Raw genomic sequence first — 19,754 nt, 5'->3', positions numbered from 1 at the left:
ATAATGGACTTTTCACGATGTGGCAACACTATGTTATGTCAAACTTCCGCCGCCATTTCTACAGATCCGATTAGTTAGTCGCGTCGCGAGTGGAAAGTTTATTGCAAAAGTGATTTTATTAAAAAATATGTGGACTAATGACAAATTACAATGATTTTCAAATTATTAAATAAATTAAAAGTCAATTTGAAATTTGTGGAATAAATGTAAAATTTCAATGATTTTGAAATTATTAAATAAGTAAGAGCAATAGTATTGTAATCAGTAAAGCTTATGTGTTTGCTGTTAACAAAGCGTTTCAAAGATCTTATAAATTAAGTTAACTATATATATTTAACCTAAAAATATACATGATGAACCGTGTGTCCTATACATGAACAGTTTGATATACTTAGACATATATTATTTATGTAAAATTTTTAAAATCAAGTTTGGCTTTTATAAAACCTACGCCTCAACTGCGCCATCTGTCAAGTCGTAGTAAGGATTTGCTTTTCCGCACAATACATTTCCTAACGGCGCACAGTTTTGAAGGCAATGTACAAAATACAAACAATAGTGCGAATTAATATGGCAATATTTCGTACCCACAGCTGTTTAAAAATTGTAAATAAAGTGCAGTTATTATCACTTAGCAAATTATTTCAATATTTTACACGTAGCGCTACTTGAAAATGAATTTAAAAACAAACGCAAACAGTTATCTTTATGAATTAAAAAAGATTTGGTTAAGTCTGCATAACATCGACAATGTATTTGCATACAACTTAAATGTCACAAAAACTAAATATCTCCAGGGGAATACAATATATATGGAGGTATGCCTCAATAAAGGATTCGCTATTCAAAAATTAACTTGTGTTTTCAGTATAATCCACAGCGTACACGTTTACGTCGCTTACCGCAGACTATAAGCAGTTTGAAACCAGTATTTGATGAAAAGGCTTTCAATTTCAAAAAGATTAAATCGTTGGAGTTGTTAATGAACATACCATATGAAGGAGCAGCTATTTCAATGATAATCAATAAGAGTCCGTTAACACGGTATCATACATTAATATGTCCAGATGTGGCAGCAGGACAACCACAACGTTTGACGCTTCCAGCTTTGAGATTTTGCATAACATTCTTACTAAACACTAGGGACGAGGAAAAGGCATTTCGTATTGGTTACAATAGTCCTGGTGCCTTGGCATCGGTGAATCACTTACATTTACATCTACTCTATGTTACGACCGATTTATATAGTGATAAAGCGGTAAGAGCTTATTTTCAAATTAAACAGTTTAAAAAAAAAATCAAATATTGTTACAGGAATTAGAATTGTTGGAAAGACCAAACATTTATCGTTTAAGTGATAAAATGCCAACAGAGGCGATATGCTTTTTATTTAACAAAACTGCTGACGAAGATTCTTTAAATGCACAAATACAGAAACTATTTAACTTTATTATTTGGTTGTGTGAACACGACATTCCGCACAACTTGTTTTTAACTCCCAATCGAAGTGAAAATTTGGGAAATGTGTTGAAAGTATTTGTGTTTTGTCGAAAATCATTTTGTTACGTTAAGGACTTGAATACGTACAATATTGGATTTTGTGAAGTTGCTGGTTATGTGACAGTCGGAGGTATGTGTTGAAAGCCTTATATTTGAAAAAATTAAAAATTGTGTTTTTGTAGATGAAAAGCTGTACGAAAGACTTACAGAACAAGAAGTGCTAGCTAAAATACAGAATGAAACTGGCGATGTGTTTAAGGAAATTTACGATTATTTCAAAGCGTAGAAAATGAGAACAATAAATTATGTTTGGTAAGTAAATAAGAATGTGTAAAGTATATTTTTTTTATTTACATACATCTATATAAAATGTATACCCACCCAGGACAACGTTAAGTACACTAGAAAGGATACTACTGCTCCTCGGCACTACATTTAAAATATTAAAAACTTTCATTTAAAAAAAATAAAAATTAAAATATAACTGGAATTTATATTAAATAAATTTATGAAATTTATTTTATTGATCATCTTTAGCTACTGTAAAACTTTTGCCCTGGTCATTTCGACTAATTGCTTTTGTATTGAGCTTAATACTATAATCGAGTGCCGCATCGTGCCCTTGATAATTAACTAATTTGACCAAATCAGGTAGTTTATCGTCAGCTATACAATTACAAATTGTATTGAAAAATTTCATCATGTGGTGCAAGTTATGTCTGAAAGTAAATTAAAAACACTTGTTTATTTACATAACAGTAATATATTCAAAACCTACATCATAATTAGAATTGGTCCAGCCATCTCTTTCGTGTTATAAAGATGATATAAGTACGCACGCGTATGTTTCTTGCATGTTAGACAATCGCAGTCTGCCAGCAGAGGTGTAAAGTCCTCCTTCAAGCTGTAATATTAAAAATAGTAATAATCAAGTTCTAAATTTAAAACGCACAACTACATACCTATCAGTAGTTATGTCCAAAAATGGCGAACAGTTTCCACTTTCAGTTTTTGTTAAATCAAAATTGAACGTTAGCGCTTTGAAATTGGTGGCAGCACAGTATGCATATGATGTGTCGAATATATCTACACCTAAAGAAATTAATTCCAACATTGCGGGTGGTGTATATGCGCCCGGCATCATTTTTGGTTTCTCAACGTTTAGTTCATTCAAACTATGAGTCATCACTTTCAAGAGCTGCTCAACATCCACTTCTGTGGCACTGAGTCCATTGTTGTGAAATCCCTCAAATATATAACCACTTGTAATACTTTCACCTTTCGCCTTCGCATGTTTGATAGAATCGGAACGCGCAAAAGTGCTGTAGCCTCCAACGATGGGAACTGGAATTTAAACAGAAACTTAGTTGAATAACTGACAGAAACAAAAAGTTTGTATTTACCGAATAAACCGCTATTATTTAATACTGTTGAGTTTTGATGTCGCTCATAACAAAGATCCATAAATTGTGCTGTTCGATCCACAGACTTCGTTATGCGCTTTTTGGAGCTATCTAAATTGGTATCAGCATCACAAAGTCCTTGATATATATCTGGTTTAAGAACTTCTACTGCATCCATATAACTATAAGAGAATTTTATACCAATGAGATATAATGTCGGTTTATTTAGTTACCTTGTCGCTGTCAGCATTTCCTTTCCCCTTCTCGTGAAAAGTGGCATTATATCTTTGTCATTATGTCCACTCGGTGTTGTCGTACAAGTGTCCCTTACCAACAATAATGACAAACATTCTGGATAGCCTACATATGCGCCAATTGTGCCATTAAACAGTTTAAGTGATTCCGTCATATGATTGATGGTAGATAATGAAAACTGTAAAGCTGGCGTCTCTTTGGTAATATAATCAAATACCTCACGACTGAGATATGGAATGCTTCCCGCCTACATTACAATAGTGTATATTTTTAAGACACAACGAAACAGTGTAAATCTTCTCTAAGCACTCACTTTAGTTGTTTGTACCAGCAATGGTGTGCGAAAACGCTTGCCCGTTTCCGCTTGTACTAAATGCCCCAGGCGTCCCGAAGACTTGCTTATATTTTCTACAACGAATTTCATTTTGAAAAGAGAAATATTTGCTAATTATTTAAAAATATTGTAATGAAATGTTTAGTTTGGCCGGACACGCTGTTTTTTGACATTTCTTTTTTGTGCTCGTTTTTTAATGTATCAGCTGTTCGTAATGATGCCAGATGCAGAGGCAAAAGTTATAATTAGAAGTTATATTCATTTCGGAAATCGGTTTAAAATATATGAATTTATTTAATTAGTAGCTGGTATAAAATGAACGATTCAAAAATATTATATGCAAACCGATCTGTTTTGTTATTGGAAATGATAAAACATCGTAACAACATTTGTTTATCCAGAGCCCAAAAGCCCTCCTGTTCCTTGAGGGTGTAAGCACTCAGACTGTCAACTCGGTAGCATTATTTAAAAAAATGGGTTGTTACAACAACAAAAAAGTTCTTAAACGAATTAAGGTAACACTGTTTGAATCCGCAATTTGCACTTTCCGTTTTATAATTTGTTTACATCCGTTATTCAGACCTGAGACTTGTTTTAAGAGTCTGTGATGAATTTTTTTTTGCCTCTGGATAGACCTATCGGCTTGAAGTTGTCACACGACCTTCTTAGATATAATTATGTGTCAGGTAAAAATCAAAGGATTATGATTTTTTATAACAATTTCAAGCCACACAAAAATCACTGTTTTAATAAGCAGCTATATTGTCAAAAGTCAAAATTTTGACTAGTCCTTTCATCTATTGTACTAATAGTTTCTTTTGGTCTTTGGATTAGACATAATTTTGAGCAGAAAAAACTTGTTCAACATCAGACCCTTTTTTTCAAAATTTGTAAAAAAAAAAAATCAGTTAAATAAAAACTTTTCTCTAAAACAATTCTTTTTACAATCCTCTCATATCGCATACAAATTGGCATATGTATTTCCGCCCAAAACTGTAAAATACAAAATATATTTGACAATATAACTCACATATTTACTATGATTTTTTGCCACAGAGTGGGTGCTAATGACAATACCTGACTCGACCCACCTCACTAGCGCAAAGCTTACTCTTGTGGCGAATAATAGCCAAGAGACCCACACCGCATAAACAAATTATCGGAGAGCTGCAAATACAAACATATGTACATATGTATATACTAAACTTTACACTGTCATTCGTTGCTGCGCCGCCGGCGCCGGCTTCTCCGCTGCTTCGGCACTCATTTTGCTCGTGCATTGGATTGACTTTTAGATGAATCCGTTTCAGTTGCGGTAGGAGCTCTGCGCTAGCGATTTGTCGATGACGGTGGACGACAGCAGCAGCAAAACGGCAATAGCGTGTGTGAATTAATTTTGATTTTAAACAAAGTGTCTTTATTTTTATTCGTTGTGCTATTATCTGCCATCACTTTCGCTCATGTGACGGTCCATATGCGAACGCGTGCGATAGTGAGAGCTTTTCCCCAATTGTGTACAATTTTCAAATATTTCCTAATTAAGTTTATAATTAAAATTAATTGAAAAATTACATATGCTTAAATGCTTTTCTAAGTGAAGAATAAATACGAATGAATGAGTGCTTTAGTGGTCACAGTGTGCGGACAGTGAATATCTGTACAAGTATGTGAATTTGATTCATATGTGTATACCTGGTGTTTGAATAACGAATAAACATAATTGAGCAGTTCAAAATACAAATGAAAAAAATCCAAGCGCAGCGGAAAAGGTAAAGTTTGAATGTGTTAAAACCGCAATTTGCAGCTCAATATGGCAAGGGTTGACGGTAAATATTTGATTGGGCGTTGTGTGCAAAGTGCGGTGGAACTATTTACTTTCTGCTATTATCATACATACCGACGTACAATGTGTATGTATGTATGCAAATAAATAGAAATCTGCCAATACATGTTTGGCTGGTATATTAGATATTAGGGCGTTTTATAGAAAATTCGGGAAACCATATAAGTTTGATTTAAAATTTTTTGTGTAAAAAAAATTGCATATCGATGTTTCAGAAACTGAGGGATACTCGTACATACATACGCAGGACCATACTGAAAGATTGGCTTCATGACTGCTGAAAACAGGGCATCCATTGCTGGTTCTAGAAAGTGCTTAATAAAATCAATATATCCAGAAGAATTCCATCGGACTGATTCAAATTCATTTTCGATTCAGCAGTGATTATAATCATTTTCTTATCTTCTGGAGTCCAATTTTGATGTTCTCGGTCAAAAATCAGACGTGCCGTTCTGTGCCGTATTTATAGAAGTCTATTTTCTATGCCTTCCCGCTTTAAGGCCCATATTATAGCGCCTTGTACGTACCGAACGTGCACTAACATCTACCGAATATTGCTACTTCAACTCTGAGCTTAGCTCCACTGCAGTAAAAAATCAGTTCCACATGCTTAGGTACCTTATATTTCGGTCCATCCTGCTTGCAGCTTTTTTCTTTTGGGAATCCACTTCCAGGAGAAGTTGCATTAACTTTTGAGTGCGGAATCAAATTTCGGGTCCGAAACGTTCAGAATGTTGAAAACGGCTTTCGATGAAGTTTGCTCCGAGCAAGTGGTTTTGATTAGACAAATAATTCAAATCCTTTAGAGCTAAAAAAAGTGAAAGCACGATTGGTTCCAAAATCACTAATTTTTTTTAAAAAAACAGCGTCGCGTTAACGTCTGTGAAACAATGCTTTTCGTGTATAAGGATGTCTGGAAACGTCTTAATACCGGCAACGAGTCTTGGATCTATGCTTACGACCTGGAAACAGACGATCAATCGGTCGAATATTGTGGAAACGATGAGCCGAAGCCGAAAAATCCTCGTTAAAGCACGTCACAAATCAAGGTTATGTTGACACTTTTCTTCGATTATCGATGGTTGGACTCTCCGAATTCTTTCCGACCGACCAACTATCAACAAGGAACACTATTTGAGTGTCATGCGTCGTTTGCACGAAACTATTCGTAAAAAGAAGCCGGAATTATGGATCGGCAACTCTTAGTCTTTGTATTTCCACCAAAAGCATATCGGACATAAGTAGTTTCATCGAAACCTCAAAATGGTTTGAGAGAGAAGGTGAAACGTAATAGCAGACACAGGAGGTTTCTACGATTAGTGTATCAAAATGGCACATCAGTGCTAATTGAGCCCGATAGAGCTGCACTCCTACCTACCTACCTACCTGTACCACGATAATGCACCGTCGCATACTGCATTCATTTCTCTTGTGTTTATCACCAAATTTTGCACCAATATCGTGTCGCTACCACTGTATTCGCCTCATTTAGCTCCGTGTGACTTCTGGCAACTCAGCAAACTGAAACAACCGCTCCTGGAAACCCGTCTTGAGTCAATTAAAGACATTAAACGTGAATCGCTAAGAGCATTGAAGGCTATTCCGGAAATTGACTTTAATAACTGTTTCGAGGTTTGGAAAAAAGTTGGCACAAGTGTATTCAAGGGGAATTATTTTAAAGGAGCCCACATAGATTTTAAAGAATATATTATGAATTTTAAAATTATGAAGAAAGCCTTACTAAGTTTTGTTCTTAGTAGTAAATAAGTAGAAATATAAGCTAATTTAAAAAAATCTTGTTCTAATTTAGCGAGTATTAACAAAATATACAAAGTTTCAAACACATACACCTATGTACATATGTACATATGTTTGTCGAAGTATCTAGCGTTGATAAGACTTTAAGTCAGCCTACTCTGTTGCTATCATTTACAGCATATAATACCTTAAAATACATTTCTAACTGATAAATGTGCTTAAGGTTGGACTACTGTTAATCCGTCTGGTGTTAAAAATAAAAACTGAAATAAACGAAAACTGGTAAAGTGCTTTGCCCACTATAGAAAAAATTGCAAAAAAAGATTTTTGGGTCTCATAGTTTTTTTTTTTGGTTCGTCTAGTTGACTCAACCTGATTATTCTCCAAAAACTCTTTTCCAAGTATAGATCTCTCCATTTGAATCACAGAACGTAGTTGTCATTGCTTTTTCGGCGGATAGAACAGCCTCCGTCTTCTTCGGCACAGGTGCACTGGCGGAAGTCCGCTGTTTCAACTGCTTCTTTGTTTCGAAATGTCGCGAAATCGCAATTAGATTGCACTTAAACTGACTCAAACACTGCTGTGAAGTGATGTTACGGTTGCGCATGTTGTTTGGGATAAGCATACGCAATATCCCTGGCGCCGATAGCTTTCCCATATCCTATATTTCTTGCCGGATATGACTCACGCCTTCAACCGTCGGGCTGTCACTACGAGATTGAGCCCTTTGTCACTTTGTTCTCCATGAAAGCCATTTTCAGAATTCCTCGGCGTTGCTTATCAAAATCCTTCATCAGCCAGGTTGAAATCAGTTTTTGACAGTCATCGTATGCTTCTTGATTTCTTTGCGTGATGTCTCTTCCAAAAATAAGAACTAAATTACCGATCGATATTGCCTTCTTTCCATATTTCGATAATTTACGGTCCCACCCCCTCCTCACGTGGTCCAAACATAACTACGAGTCCGATTCTACTGAAATTTTGACTGCAGCTGTCCACAAGAATGTACCGCCCTCGTACTTACTTAAATAATATATATGCTAACCTAAATTTGGGTATTATTATAATTAAGCTATAGTCTAAAAACAATAGATCTCTGTATTGTTTATCTGCTCATTTCCATTAGGGCTTTGGTGTCCTTGTAGGCCCTGATATTGTAAGTACAACATGGAAATGCATTAAGGAAGCTTCCTTCAAATCAAAGATGAAGCTAAGCTGGATGATGCTCGGAACCATATCTTACCTATAGCTTACAGAGTCCAAGATATCCCAAAAGATTTCATAAAATTATAAAAAACGCTATTTGGGTCCTAAAATCGCCGAGATGGAAATGACTGATATGTATCTTGAATTCCATCCATTCAATTCGAAAAGCTTCACCGCATCAATAAGTTATAAATCTCCATGATTTATAACATGTAAATTATCCACATTGTTGGAATCTTCTATACCTTTGCCAAAGCTACAATATTTTAAAGAACATTACATTTACCGCTCAGGCCTCACACAGTCTGTCTTCACTAGAAATAGCATCAAGCTACTTCAACATTAGGTGCCGAAATCGCTGGAAATTACAAAACTGATGAGCTAGTCAAATAGGGCACTCCTGCTATCCTCACGTCCGAATGGAACTGGGCTGTTTCTCCAACTTGTGTTCTAACACTGGATCAATGTACCTCTTGTATGCTTAGTACGCGCTGGTCGACGGCCAGTTCCAGTGTGGGGTCCATCTGGCCTAGAGTAGAACGCACGAAATCCGCTGAACTACTTGCCTCGAGCAAAGTTCAACATCTCGGTACTCTTATCTTCGGCGAACCAAAAGACATAGCCGAAACTGCTATTAGCTGTCTCAACAAATTTGTGAGTCTTAAAGCGCTTTGTCGATCTGTTTGGGTCTTATGATCCAGTTTTTAGGATATTATAGGTACCACAACGGACAGGCGTTCTATGGTACCCAAGTTAAATAATTCTTAGGTCGATATTTTAACCTAACCTAACCTAACATATACACTACTTAGGTCGAATATCGTTCAGATCACTCATCTACTTGATATTGCCTGGTGCATCCTCGTTCCATAATTAATATATTATTCAAGACTCGTGATAGTTTCGTGAGTATTGAAGAATTAGAGAACGGTCCACATTTTTTTTGTTTCTTACAATTCGGACCAATGGGTACCGAAGAAAGGGTTTCATTTAGTGGCTATCGGATGACTGAGAATCTTTCGTATGGCTGAGAATCTTTCGCATGCTTGAGAATTTTTCGGCTGAAATCTTATGAAAGGAGCTCCACTTTATATTTGTATGGACTGACTCTTTAGCCGCACAATACATAAAATTGGTCATTTGAGGGAAATTTTTGCCAAGAAGAAGACCCATTTCGAAAATTTATTTTATTTTTTGATATGTTGGAATTCTTCCCATCACCAATTTTGAATGAGAAACGAGAACTTTTGCACAAACGCCCATAATGACATTGTTACCAACATCGTCTCGACCCGCCCTATCTTAAAAGCACGGTATTTTAGCAATATTTATGTGAAAACTAAATTCCTTCCTTCATCTCTCATTTCAGCACTTGACCAGCAGAAGGTGCAAATGGCAACTCACGTCCTCCTGTTATCTGCTTAGACCAGACAAATCATTCTGCGTTACCGCCTCGGAATTTCATATTTGAAATATTTAAACTACACAACCAACATAACCCCATATACAATAGGGTACATGGCGAGATATACCTTACGAACGACGTAGCAAAACAGTGAATGAGTGCGAACGCCAAAGGAGGGCAGCAGCTACACTTTTTTATTTAATAATATTGACAGAGAGCGCTCTCGCCACAAGAGAGCAGCCGTCGAAGCCGCAGCGCTTGTAAACGCTTGCAGAGCAGCCCAAAAAGGCAAAAGCCGAACGAGTCAAAACAAAGTGTCTACGAAGAGACAGCAAAAGCAGAGCGCCAAATAGCCTGGCAAAGCAACACACACCAAAAACACTAAAAAGACCCCCACAAATCCACAAGCTAACACACATACGTGCCGCCACACACATACCCCCCAGCGAACAACAACAACAGAGAGAGCAATAAAAACGCACCGAGCACTACTAACTAGCAAAATCGAAAGCAAAAACTACAGCGCTGTGAGCGTTTCTAAGCTGTGTGCGAGCAAGTTGAGTGGCCAGGTTTGCTGAGCCACAGAGCTCAGTTGACTGCAAAGCATTTGAAATTGTTTAAGTTTGCGAAACTCACTCAGTCAGTCAGTCAGTTAGTATTTATTTGCTCAGCCGAGTGACGGCCGCTTGGAGACGGTACGCGCGGCATTTAAGGGTTAAACATAAAAATTGTTTAAAATAAATTTCCATTTGAGCAACACCCCTTTGCGGCCGGCGAGATCCGCGAGCGAGCGTACCACGAGCGTTGGTCTGGCATAGCGACGGCGTCGTCGTCGTCGTCATAATCAAAGCACGTTTTTCCTTAGCTGGCTGCGGCACACATACTACTACATAGAGACTCAAAATTATATGGTTATGTAGCGCTAGCTATGTTTGGCCAGTGAAATAGACAGACGATACGGCACGCTGCCGTAAAGCGACAACAAAACATCGTGTAAAATCAACGAATTTGACTGCCTCTACGATTTGGCGTCGAGTGTGACGACGCTTACCTACCCAAATATCAAAAAAAAAATCTTTAAGCAACGATAGACGCACAGGAGAATGGCTGAACAGTTGGCCGGTCGGAACGTCTTGCTTCGTTAAGCTAGTGCCTGTTGTTTCCCTGACTGCGTGCGCTTGTCTGCTTGCCTGACTGCCTGCCTGCCTGCCTGCCTGCCTTACGCGTAATCACACTACGAAGGAAGTGGAAGCCGACGGTGGAAAAAGAGAAGCAGAGCCGGAGGCAGAAGAAAACTCGTCGTCATCGGCGTACTCATCGCCTCGTCGTCATCGTCGTAGTCGTCGTTGCCATTGTTATCGTCGGTTGTGTGCGCGCAGCGCGCGTGAGTGTGTGAAATCAAAATCCTCAAAATTGTCGCTGCCTGCCTACGGTTAACTACTTCCTTCAGCATATCCAGACAGATTCACATTTAGTACGAGATCTGTGCGGTACGGTGCGTGACGGCAATATTTTCGGTTTAAGCGGCAAACACAATACGATTTTATTTCGTTACGAAGTCGACTGAGCTCAATTGAAATCGTTCGTCTCGTTTCGTTACGATTTAGGCTGCTGCTGCTGCTGTTGATTCAGTGCGCTGCTGCGGTCAGCAAGAACAAATAACACACAAAAACCAAAAAAAACAAAAATCAGAAAATAAAATTGTCTACAAAAAGTGCAAAATTATTGGAGAAACTTGTGGCCATACTAGTTGTGCGGTATCGCAGGTCGTCACTACTACCACACACAGGTACAAACGGATATGGGTATGAAAAATGCAACACAACAACAACAAGACACAACTAATGACGCAGAAAAGTAGTTGTGGAAGGTAAGCAGCGCATAGAAAGTTGCAACATTGAGCACTGTGAACATGCGACACGGCGCTAAGCAGCAGCATATAGTATATACCGTCGTAGAAGACGCAGCTGAGGTAGCAGGACTTAAATATAGCGGCAGCTAAACGCTTGACGGCAGTGTTACGGCCACAAAATACCAGCATTGTATACACGCAACAAGCATTTGAAGAACGTTGAACGCTCGAGTGTGGCATAAAGAAATTCGTCTAACGCGCAGACTAGACACAGCTAATAGCTAAAATAGAAAGACTAGTCGAAAACTAAGTACGCTGCTAACCGTAACGAGTTTATAAAAATTAAAATACACACATAACGGCATAGAACGAATGTAATAAAATACGACTGTGGCGCAGAAATGTGGCAAAAGCAATAAAAATAATAGAAAATAATAAAAAATAAGCGAAAAGTAAAGGAAACCTCACAGCTAGAAGGCCAGAAACAAGTAAAACACCAAGCAAACGGAAAGAAAACTAAGAAAATTAAAGTGAAAATCCAACTGAAACACGCTGCGCTGCGGCTTTACTGCCTTTCTGACTGACTGACTGCCTGCCTGCTGCCTGCTTGACGCTCGCACACGCCTGGGCCGGCCGGACCAAAAGCAACAACAGCAACAACAACACACACAGTCTAATAGTAGTGTGGAAATAGCGATAGCAAACAGCTAGAGGCACACTTCCAACAACAATTGCGCGACAAGCCAGCTAGTCATTCAGCCAGCCAGCAAGCGAGCGACGCGTCGGCATGCGACGAGACGAAGCCGTTTTCGTAAAGCGAAGAAAAGTGGCGAAAGAAAATTCATAATTTTTAATATTTAAAATTAAAGTCGAAGCAAACACACACAAACATACGCACGCACACGAATACGGGTACATAGCGCAAAGCGATGAAAATTGAGCGAAAATAGATAGCAGCAGTTGTAGTTTTTGTACGTACGTATCCATGTATGTATGTACGTAGTTGTAGTGGTGTTTGTGAATAGAAAATATCTGCACAAGAAAGTGCAATTGAATATTGAATAGGCACAGGCACTGGCAAAGCAAAGCAAAGCGTGTGTGTGTGCTCTCAAACCAAACCAAACCAAAACGTCAACGCCAACGTCAAGGCGGGGCAAAGGAAGCGCACGCTTACAACCACAACAACAACAATAACAAAAACTACAATAAAATCACTCAAGCAATTGTTCAAATGTGCGCGCATGTGTGTGGTTAATTCAAAAGTAAAATCGAATTAAAGCGACGTATGGGGTATAAGCGCCTGCAATAGTGTTAGTGTATAGGCATATACGTGCGTGTATGTATGTGTGTGCGTATATAGTATATGTATTGTGTTGTCGTGCATGTGCTGAGTATTATATGCACTTGTGCTTTCTTTACAATTTTAATTTTAAGCAATTGTGAAGTGCTGTTGTTACAATATTAGTTAAGAAAAGATATAAAAGAAAAAAATTATAAAAATTAAAAATAAAACTAAAAAAGTAAAAATTAAAATCAAAAAAATTAAAGTTAAAACTACAAAATAATATCTGTAGCTTAAGTTGAAACATTGCTGAAAATTACAACAATAACAACAACAAACAAAACTGGTCTACGCGCTTTCCATAAACGGGAAGACCAACAAATTATGTGCCATTTTCTAAACTAATTAGTACAGTCGAAGCGAGACTAAAGCGTAAAATACAAAATAAACCACAAGTAATCAAATTAAATAATTTAAAAATATGTATATAATAATTCATAAGTAATGAGTAATAACAAAAACAAAAACAACAAATTTACATGCTAAGCTTAGTGTATTATGTGCTAATTACAACAAAAATGAAGTAATAGTAAATAAAATAGTGAAACACCGATATTTCCTATAATGCAAAGAAGCTTTAAAAATGCAACAATAACAAAAAAATAAAAATTGAAAAAAGAAAACAAGTGGAAATTAACAAGGTCGTAGGTATTCTTAACAGTATTATTAACACGTTAACACACAAACTTCCACCTACCAAACCAAAACAACACGCGTGACCCCCACAACGTGAAAATAAAGGGAGAATCAAAAAAAAGCAACAGCAAAAAAAAATCCAATACAAAACAATCATAATAAAGCAACAGTGCACTAGCAGCACAACACGGTGCCACACAGCGCGCAAACACGGCGCGACAAACCCACACAACAACAAAAAATAAAAATAAACAACAACAAACACAAGCGAAAGGCGCATAAAACACAGGCTGGAGCAAAACCGTGTGGAGTCGACGCAGACATACAAAAAGTGTGCGCCTGAATTAGAAAAATAACAAAAAACGACGCAAACACACACATACAACAACAAGCAGAATAAAGAAAAACGAAAATGTCCTGCATATCCAGCAATTTCAGCTCGTTCTTCCTCAATTCCCTCAACGATTCATCAGAATTCGCCAAGTATTTGAGCAATGGCGAGTTAAAGTTTTCGCCCTTCGAGGATTTTCAAGTGTTCGGCTCGGGTGCGGGCGCTGGCACGTCACCAGCGCCGCCATCGCCAGCAGCTGCTGCCGCAGCCTCATCATCATCATTAACAGCGCAGCAGGCAGCAACGCAGCAACAGCAACAACAACAGTATTACAATGGTGGTGTTGGTAATAGTGGCAACACCAACAACAATGCCAATTTAAGCGCTGGCGCCAACACGACGGGGTTACCAAGCGGCATTGAACAGCCATATAATAATGGTGTGGCCGCAATGAATTCCATTGGTAATTGTGGCGGCACGGAAACGGCCAACACTTCCGCATTAACGCCCGCCAACGCCTCCAATACGGCACCGGCCGGCGTGCAACAGCTGCAACATGGCGCACATTTGCATGCTGCACATCATACACCCCAACATCCCAATACTCATCTGCCACACCACCCGCATCCACATCCACATGCACAACATCCTTACGCCGGTCACGCACCGCACACACCTGGCAGTCTAGCCGCTCCCAGCAATGCCTTTCATTCACATAATCACCTCGCTTCACCGCACCTGACATCAGCTGCGACGACGCCAAATTATCCAACAACGCCACAGCGTTGGACTACAGCTGCCGGTGCGAGTCCAATGGTCAGCGCTGCGTCCGGCACACCACATCCTATAACACAATTGCAGAATAGCAATCAATCGGGCACACCTATTGCTGCCAATCCGAGTGGTGCACAGCATTTTGATGGTTCCTTTGAATTCCTAAAATACCTGCGTCACTCGAACGATTATAATAATAGCGAACCGCAAGGTGATGCTGCCGCCGGCAGCGCCTCAGCTGGTCAAGCGCCAGCTTCAACATCATCGTCGTCTAGCTTGATCGATTTGGATAGTAGCACGTCGCATAAATCACGCTCGTCACGCAAAGCCGCCGCTCTATTGTCCTCCGTATCGCGCACTTCGAATAGTCTTGATGCCAATGCGCTGGACGTCTTCGATCATGATTCCAAACACACCATTTTCGATATGCATCACATGACGGCTACAAATAGTTCCAACTCGAATGAATCCTCCATGGAGGTATCCAATTTGGCCTTTCCCAGCTCACACCTCAACGCTTCCAACTCGAATACTTCTTCCGAGGGCGCCGCCACTGGCAGTTCGGATTTCGCTATGTTACACTCGAGTTCGGCGGCTAGCGCGCCCAAGCCATTGGCTACCTTCACCATCAAAGACAATTTTGATGTGCATCCATCGCACAAGGTGGAGGAGGGCATATTCCAGCATATGAATAAGTTGCCGGCGAAGAAGAAGGAAAATTTGAAACAATTAGGTGTGCGTTTCACCGGTCAAATGACGCTCTCGGATAAATCGATAGTTGTCGAGAATTTCATCAAGTTCTGTCAGGTGAGTGTTTTACTTGAAAATCAATCACGCTTTAAGTTTGGCAGTCTCTTTGCGAAACATCGTCTTCTAACAAACTATTTATGTCAGACAAAACGTTTACTTACGCCTTATGAGAACAAAATTAAGCATCTTAAATTTTTGTTATTTTAGAATTCTTCTAAGAGTACACAGTAGGTTTTTCTTCATTGTTTTGTTCGAAAAATTTAAGTCAAATCTCACGAAAACCTCTTCACTACATAAATTAGATAATTTCCACTGAGATCTTCTTGGATTTTACGCCGAGAGCGATTTCCGTGTTGAACCCTACATATAATAAGAGAGAAGAAGCTTCAGCTTTGAAATGCTTGTCATAATCAAGCAACTAGGCATTTAGCAGTCGTAAAAATAGCTAGTAAATGCATTGCAGAAAAGAATGCTATTATACATAGCTAGGAACACAAACTGGATCTTTCGGATATCCTCCATAATATCTATTGCATCCCTGATAACCTAGATGACTGCGTCATGGAGCCAAATCCTTGCAATTTCTTCCTTGCATATCGTACTTACCTGTAAATAGCGTAGCTGAATCTTTCTAAGCTGATCTTTAGTTAGAGACAGACTTTGTCGGCAGTATGAACTGCTAGCTTCAGACAACCAGATCAAGGAAGCAGTAGATATACTGCTCAGAAGTCCAACTTATCAAGCGACAATATCTTAACCTAGAGCTTGCTGACAGTTTGCTTAAACGCAGACATTCTGTGATCTCAATATCAATAGCGGTTATTGTAGCGACAGAATTCTGCCGAGTTGACAGGACTTGGCCGAATAAAAATCCGGATCCGTTCCAGTTACGTAGACCTGACTGTCTTGAGAATGGAAATGCCGGCCTTCTAGCAAAGCCTTCTTTTTTAACACTTTTGTGTTTGCTTGAAGGCCGGCATGCTTAAGTTCAGAATTCTGGGAACGTGTCGGTACTTCGCTGCCATCTTGCGTTCTGGGCTGGGTAATAGCAAGCAACAGGCGGCACACTTGTCCCTTTTACATTGCAGTAGAAACGAGCTGAGTCCAGGTTATCCTATCAGGTTGAAACATCTCGGTAGTCATACTATTAGCGAACCTGTAGAGATAGCCGAAACTGATAGAAACCGTCTTAACATATTTGTGTTGGACTCAAAGCGATTTGTCAAATTATGCGGATCTTTATGATCAATTAGGAGTTTCATGTATCACAGCGCACGAGCGGTTTAAGCTGTCGAATCGCACTTTTTAACCTAACCTGAACTAAGACGATACTTTGGAACAACGGTCAGTGAATTCAGCATCTATGAGGCAACTTCCCCAAATGGGTTGAGGCTGATCGACTTCGCCAGGGCCCGAAATATGTTGTACTGGATTCCAGCATAGAAAAATTCATCAAGCTACCGGGCTGTGTCCGAATCGAAAAGTCACCAACCAGATCGATCATGTTGTAATAGACGGAAAACATGTCTCCAGTTTTATAGATGTGCGTGCGCTCCGAGGTCCTAACATTGACTCGGACCATTATCTTGTTGCAGCCAAAATACGCACCCACCTCTGGCCTGCAAAAAACGCACGTCACCAAACACAAGGAATGTTCGACGTCGAAAACCTGCAATCACAACAGACAGACGAACATCTTTTTTGGCGTAGACACCGCTTTCACGGTTATAGCCGAGTTTACTACAGCACGCCGGACGCTCTTCTTTTTCGCTGTTTGGCACCAATTGGAGACTCCAAGCGTAGCCAGGTCCTTATCCACCTGGTCTTTCCAAAAGAGTGGAGGTCTTCCCCTACCTTTTTATTCCTTCCTCTTCTTTCCTCTTCCTTCCTCTGATCCTACCGATGGGTACTGAATCGAAAACCTTGAAAGCTGGAGTGTCCTTTTCCATTCGGACAACATGATCTAGCCAGTGTAGCCGCTGTCTCTTAATTCGCTAAACTATGTCAAAGTCGTCGTTCACCTCATACAGCGCATCGTTCCACCGACAGCGGTATTCGCCGTTGCCAATGCGCAAAGGATCATAAATCCGCAGAACCTTTCTTTCCAAAGTGAAGGACTTACCTTTAACGATTATTTTTAGTTCTTTTAGAGAAATATTTCGCAGGACTAGACCTTCAGTCCAGCATGTATCCATACTTTGAGCATTATAAGTGAATTTAGCGAAACTATTAATGCTCAATCGATAGTCTGCAACAGTGTTATATAATATATTCGCATACGTGAGTGCCAATGTACTTTTAATATTATAAGGATTCCTGTCTGTTGTTGGTGTGGCATAAGAAGGTTCGCCAGTTCGCTTTGCCGAACGGGTGACGACACCACCCTGTGGTTATACTCAATTTTTCAATCACAATATTCACCTGTATTTATCGTGGTTACTGTACCTGCGACCAGATGAGAGCATGTGAATTGCAGACTGTTATAATATAATATATGCAAGTATATGGTACTCTTATGTGCATATATACATGAATATATAAATAAACTAAATAGTTATATACATCTCAATAGTGTCATGTAATCGAGTAGTTATGTATATATGTATGTATGTACTTTTTTAAGTGCTAGTGTATGTATTAGTTTTCACAATTTCCATTTTAAAATATTTATTATATATTCTTACCATATATGTGTGATAGTATGGCTTTCATGTGAATATGATGGGTAGCCGCCCAGCTTAAGTCACAATGTGTATGAAATTTGCATGCAAGTGTGTATATAACGGGTTGCATATGCTAGTTATATGGTAAATATGTATTATACATATTTATATATACATATAGTTGTGTTAATAGTTAATGTGCGCTTGTAAACTGTATGTTTGCAGTTCCTGTGCAGACACCTGCCAAAATTTACAATAGTCTGTATGTACTGAAATATGAATTTTTGGTTATTATATATGCATTTACAAGCAGACTAATATGCATATTCGATATATACAGCCTTACAACAATTTACAACGACGACCAGCAACCTTCTACCTAACCTCACTGCTATAATAGCAGTCATAATATCGACAGTAACAAATATAAAATATATATGTATGTATGTATGTGCAAGCGCATGTAAAATAATTGTATGCCACATATGGGTACATATGTACATATTTTTACACTTGCACATTTATATGTGTCTGTATGTATGTTTCCTTGTACTCATGTCTATGGCTTTAAAAGCTGTACAAATTGTGGGGTAGAGCAGTGTTGAAATAATTTATGTATATATAGATATATTTGTACACACATTTATATGTATTTATTTATATATACACACACGTCTACATATATAATAAACTTATTTGTAAAAGTTTTGTGGCTGAAATGAGCGAAATCGTTACAAAATTTTAGTCCCCAGGCAATGTGCATGTGTTCATATAGAATACAGACATACATGTAAATATATGTACATATACACACATACAAAACATATCTAAGTACATACACCCTTTCCGCATACCAATGCGCTTCACAGCGTCCACCCATCAACACCCATAGATTATCAGCATAGCACATTCCTTTAACTACCCGGTGACCATAGCACACACACACATACATACTCATGCATAGAATCAAACCAACAAACATACCTACAAGTCCCACTTACACAAATATTAACTAGCTGATGTGTGTGTGTCTGTGGTGTGTTCGAAAGCTCCCGAAAACCGAGTGGCTGGCAGTGTGCAGCGTGTAGAGTGCAAAAAGTCATTTGGCCTCATTGTGCACATGAGTGCCACCCTCAAAATTAAACTAAATATTCATGCGACAGACGAAAGGACGAACAGCACTGCTACAATAATAGCACACACACACACACACACACACAGATATTTCTAATGTGTAATTCGGCCAGACCATCAGCCACCCACTTACACACCTAAGCAGATGTACAATTTTTAGTGCTTCTCATACATCCTTCGTGTCTAATTTTTGAACTATGCCCGCAAACACACACAGATACACTTGTTTACATGTAAGCTACACAATTTACACATATACATATATTTATAATTTTAAAATTGCGTACAATCTATATAAATTCATGCATACATACATACGTACTTACGGGTTTGTTTTTATTGTTATTTGTACTCAGTTGCCTGTTATTTGTAGTTTCGAAAGTTAGTGCTCGTGTACTTACAACAAACATCATTATAAGTATGTATTTTCGTCTGTATACAAGTATTTATAGTTTCATATACTTATATAGCATATATATCATCAGCTGCCCATACTCAGAAAGTGGCAGAAGTTCTGCTATTAGAATTACGGAATTAGAAGGATGAAAACGGAAAGAGTACGGACGTA

General features: G+C 38.7%; 3 protein-coding genes across 4 annotated transcripts in view; 2 read left to right on the top strand and 1 right to left on the bottom strand.

Annotated features, from left to right (window-relative positions):
- The first annotated feature begins 566 nt into the window (after positions 1-566).
- On the top strand, positions 567-1,988 carry LOC105230046 (GDP-D-glucose phosphorylase 1). The gene is made up of 5 exons (XM_029551898.2): positions 567-818; positions 869-1,258; positions 1,315-1,630; positions 1,683-1,812; positions 1,886-1,988. The coding sequence occupies exons 1-4, from the start codon at positions 675-677 to the stop codon at positions 1,784-1,786; spliced, it is 954 nt and encodes a 317-aa protein (XP_029407758.2). The 5' UTR covers positions 567-674; the 3' UTR covers positions 1,787-1,812; positions 1,886-1,988.
- LOC105230048 (queuine tRNA-ribosyltransferase accessory subunit 2) lies at positions 1,967-3,683 on the bottom strand. Its single transcript, XM_011210618.4, has 6 exons — positions 3,472-3,683; positions 3,137-3,405; positions 2,904-3,085; positions 2,463-2,844; positions 2,279-2,404; positions 1,967-2,219 (listed from the first exon to the last, which is right to left on the bottom strand). The coding sequence occupies exons 1-6, from the start codon at positions 3,580-3,582 to the stop codon at positions 2,021-2,023; spliced, it is 1,269 nt and encodes a 422-aa protein (XP_011208920.2). The 5' UTR covers positions 3,583-3,683; the 3' UTR covers positions 1,967-2,020.
- A 1,107-nt stretch (positions 3,684-4,790) lies between these two features.
- Positions 4,791-19,754, top strand: part of LOC105230045 (TSC22 domain family protein 1) — a 36,630-nt gene continuing 21,666 nt past the window's right edge. For both annotated transcript variants that reach the window (XM_049457485.1, XM_049457484.1), the window contains exons 1-2: positions 4,791-5,261; positions 9,669-15,446. In XM_049457485.1, coding sequence (XP_049313442.1) covers positions 13,947-15,446 — 1,500 coding nt within the window. In that variant the 5' untranslated portion in view covers positions 4,791-5,261; positions 9,669-13,946. The remainder of the gene's footprint in view (positions 5,262-9,668; positions 15,447-19,754) is intronic.

Source organism: Bactrocera dorsalis, chromosome 5 (genome assembly GCF_023373825.1).
Source record: "Bactrocera dorsalis isolate Fly_Bdor chromosome 5, ASM2337382v1, whole genome shotgun sequence".
Lineage (NCBI taxonomy): Eukaryota > Metazoa > Arthropoda > Insecta > Diptera > Tephritidae > Bactrocera > Bactrocera dorsalis.
This window is presented reverse-complemented; position numbering and strand designations above follow the sequence as displayed.

What these genes read in the sequence shown, in the direction of transcription:
- LOC105230046 (XM_029551898.2), top strand. Translation starts at nt 675, where the DNA reads ATGAATTTAAAAACAAACGCAAACAGTTATCTTTATGAATTAAAAAAG. An exon ending in GGAATACAATATATATGGAG is followed by an intron (nt 819 to 868) that starts GTATGCCTCAAT and finishes TTGTGTTTTCAG; the next exon opens with TATAATCCACAGCGTACACG. An exon ending in ATTTATATAGTGATAAAGCG is followed by an intron (nt 1,259 to 1,314) that starts GTAAGAGCTTAT and finishes ATATTGTTACAG; the next exon opens with GAATTAGAATTGTTGGAAAG.
- LOC105230048 (XM_011210618.4), bottom strand. Translation starts at nt 3,582, where the DNA reads ATGAAATTCGTTGTAGAAAATATAAGCAAGTCTTCGGGACGCCTGGGG. An exon ending in TGCTGGTACAAACAACTAAA is followed by an intron (nt 3,406 to 3,471) that starts GTGAGTGCTTAG and finishes ATTGTAATGTAG; the next exon opens with GCGGGAAGCATTCCATATCT. An exon ending in AAATAATAGCGGTTTATTCG is followed by an intron (nt 2,845 to 2,903) that starts GTAAATACAAAC and finishes TTTAAATTCCAG; the next exon opens with TTCCCATCGTTGGAGGCTAC.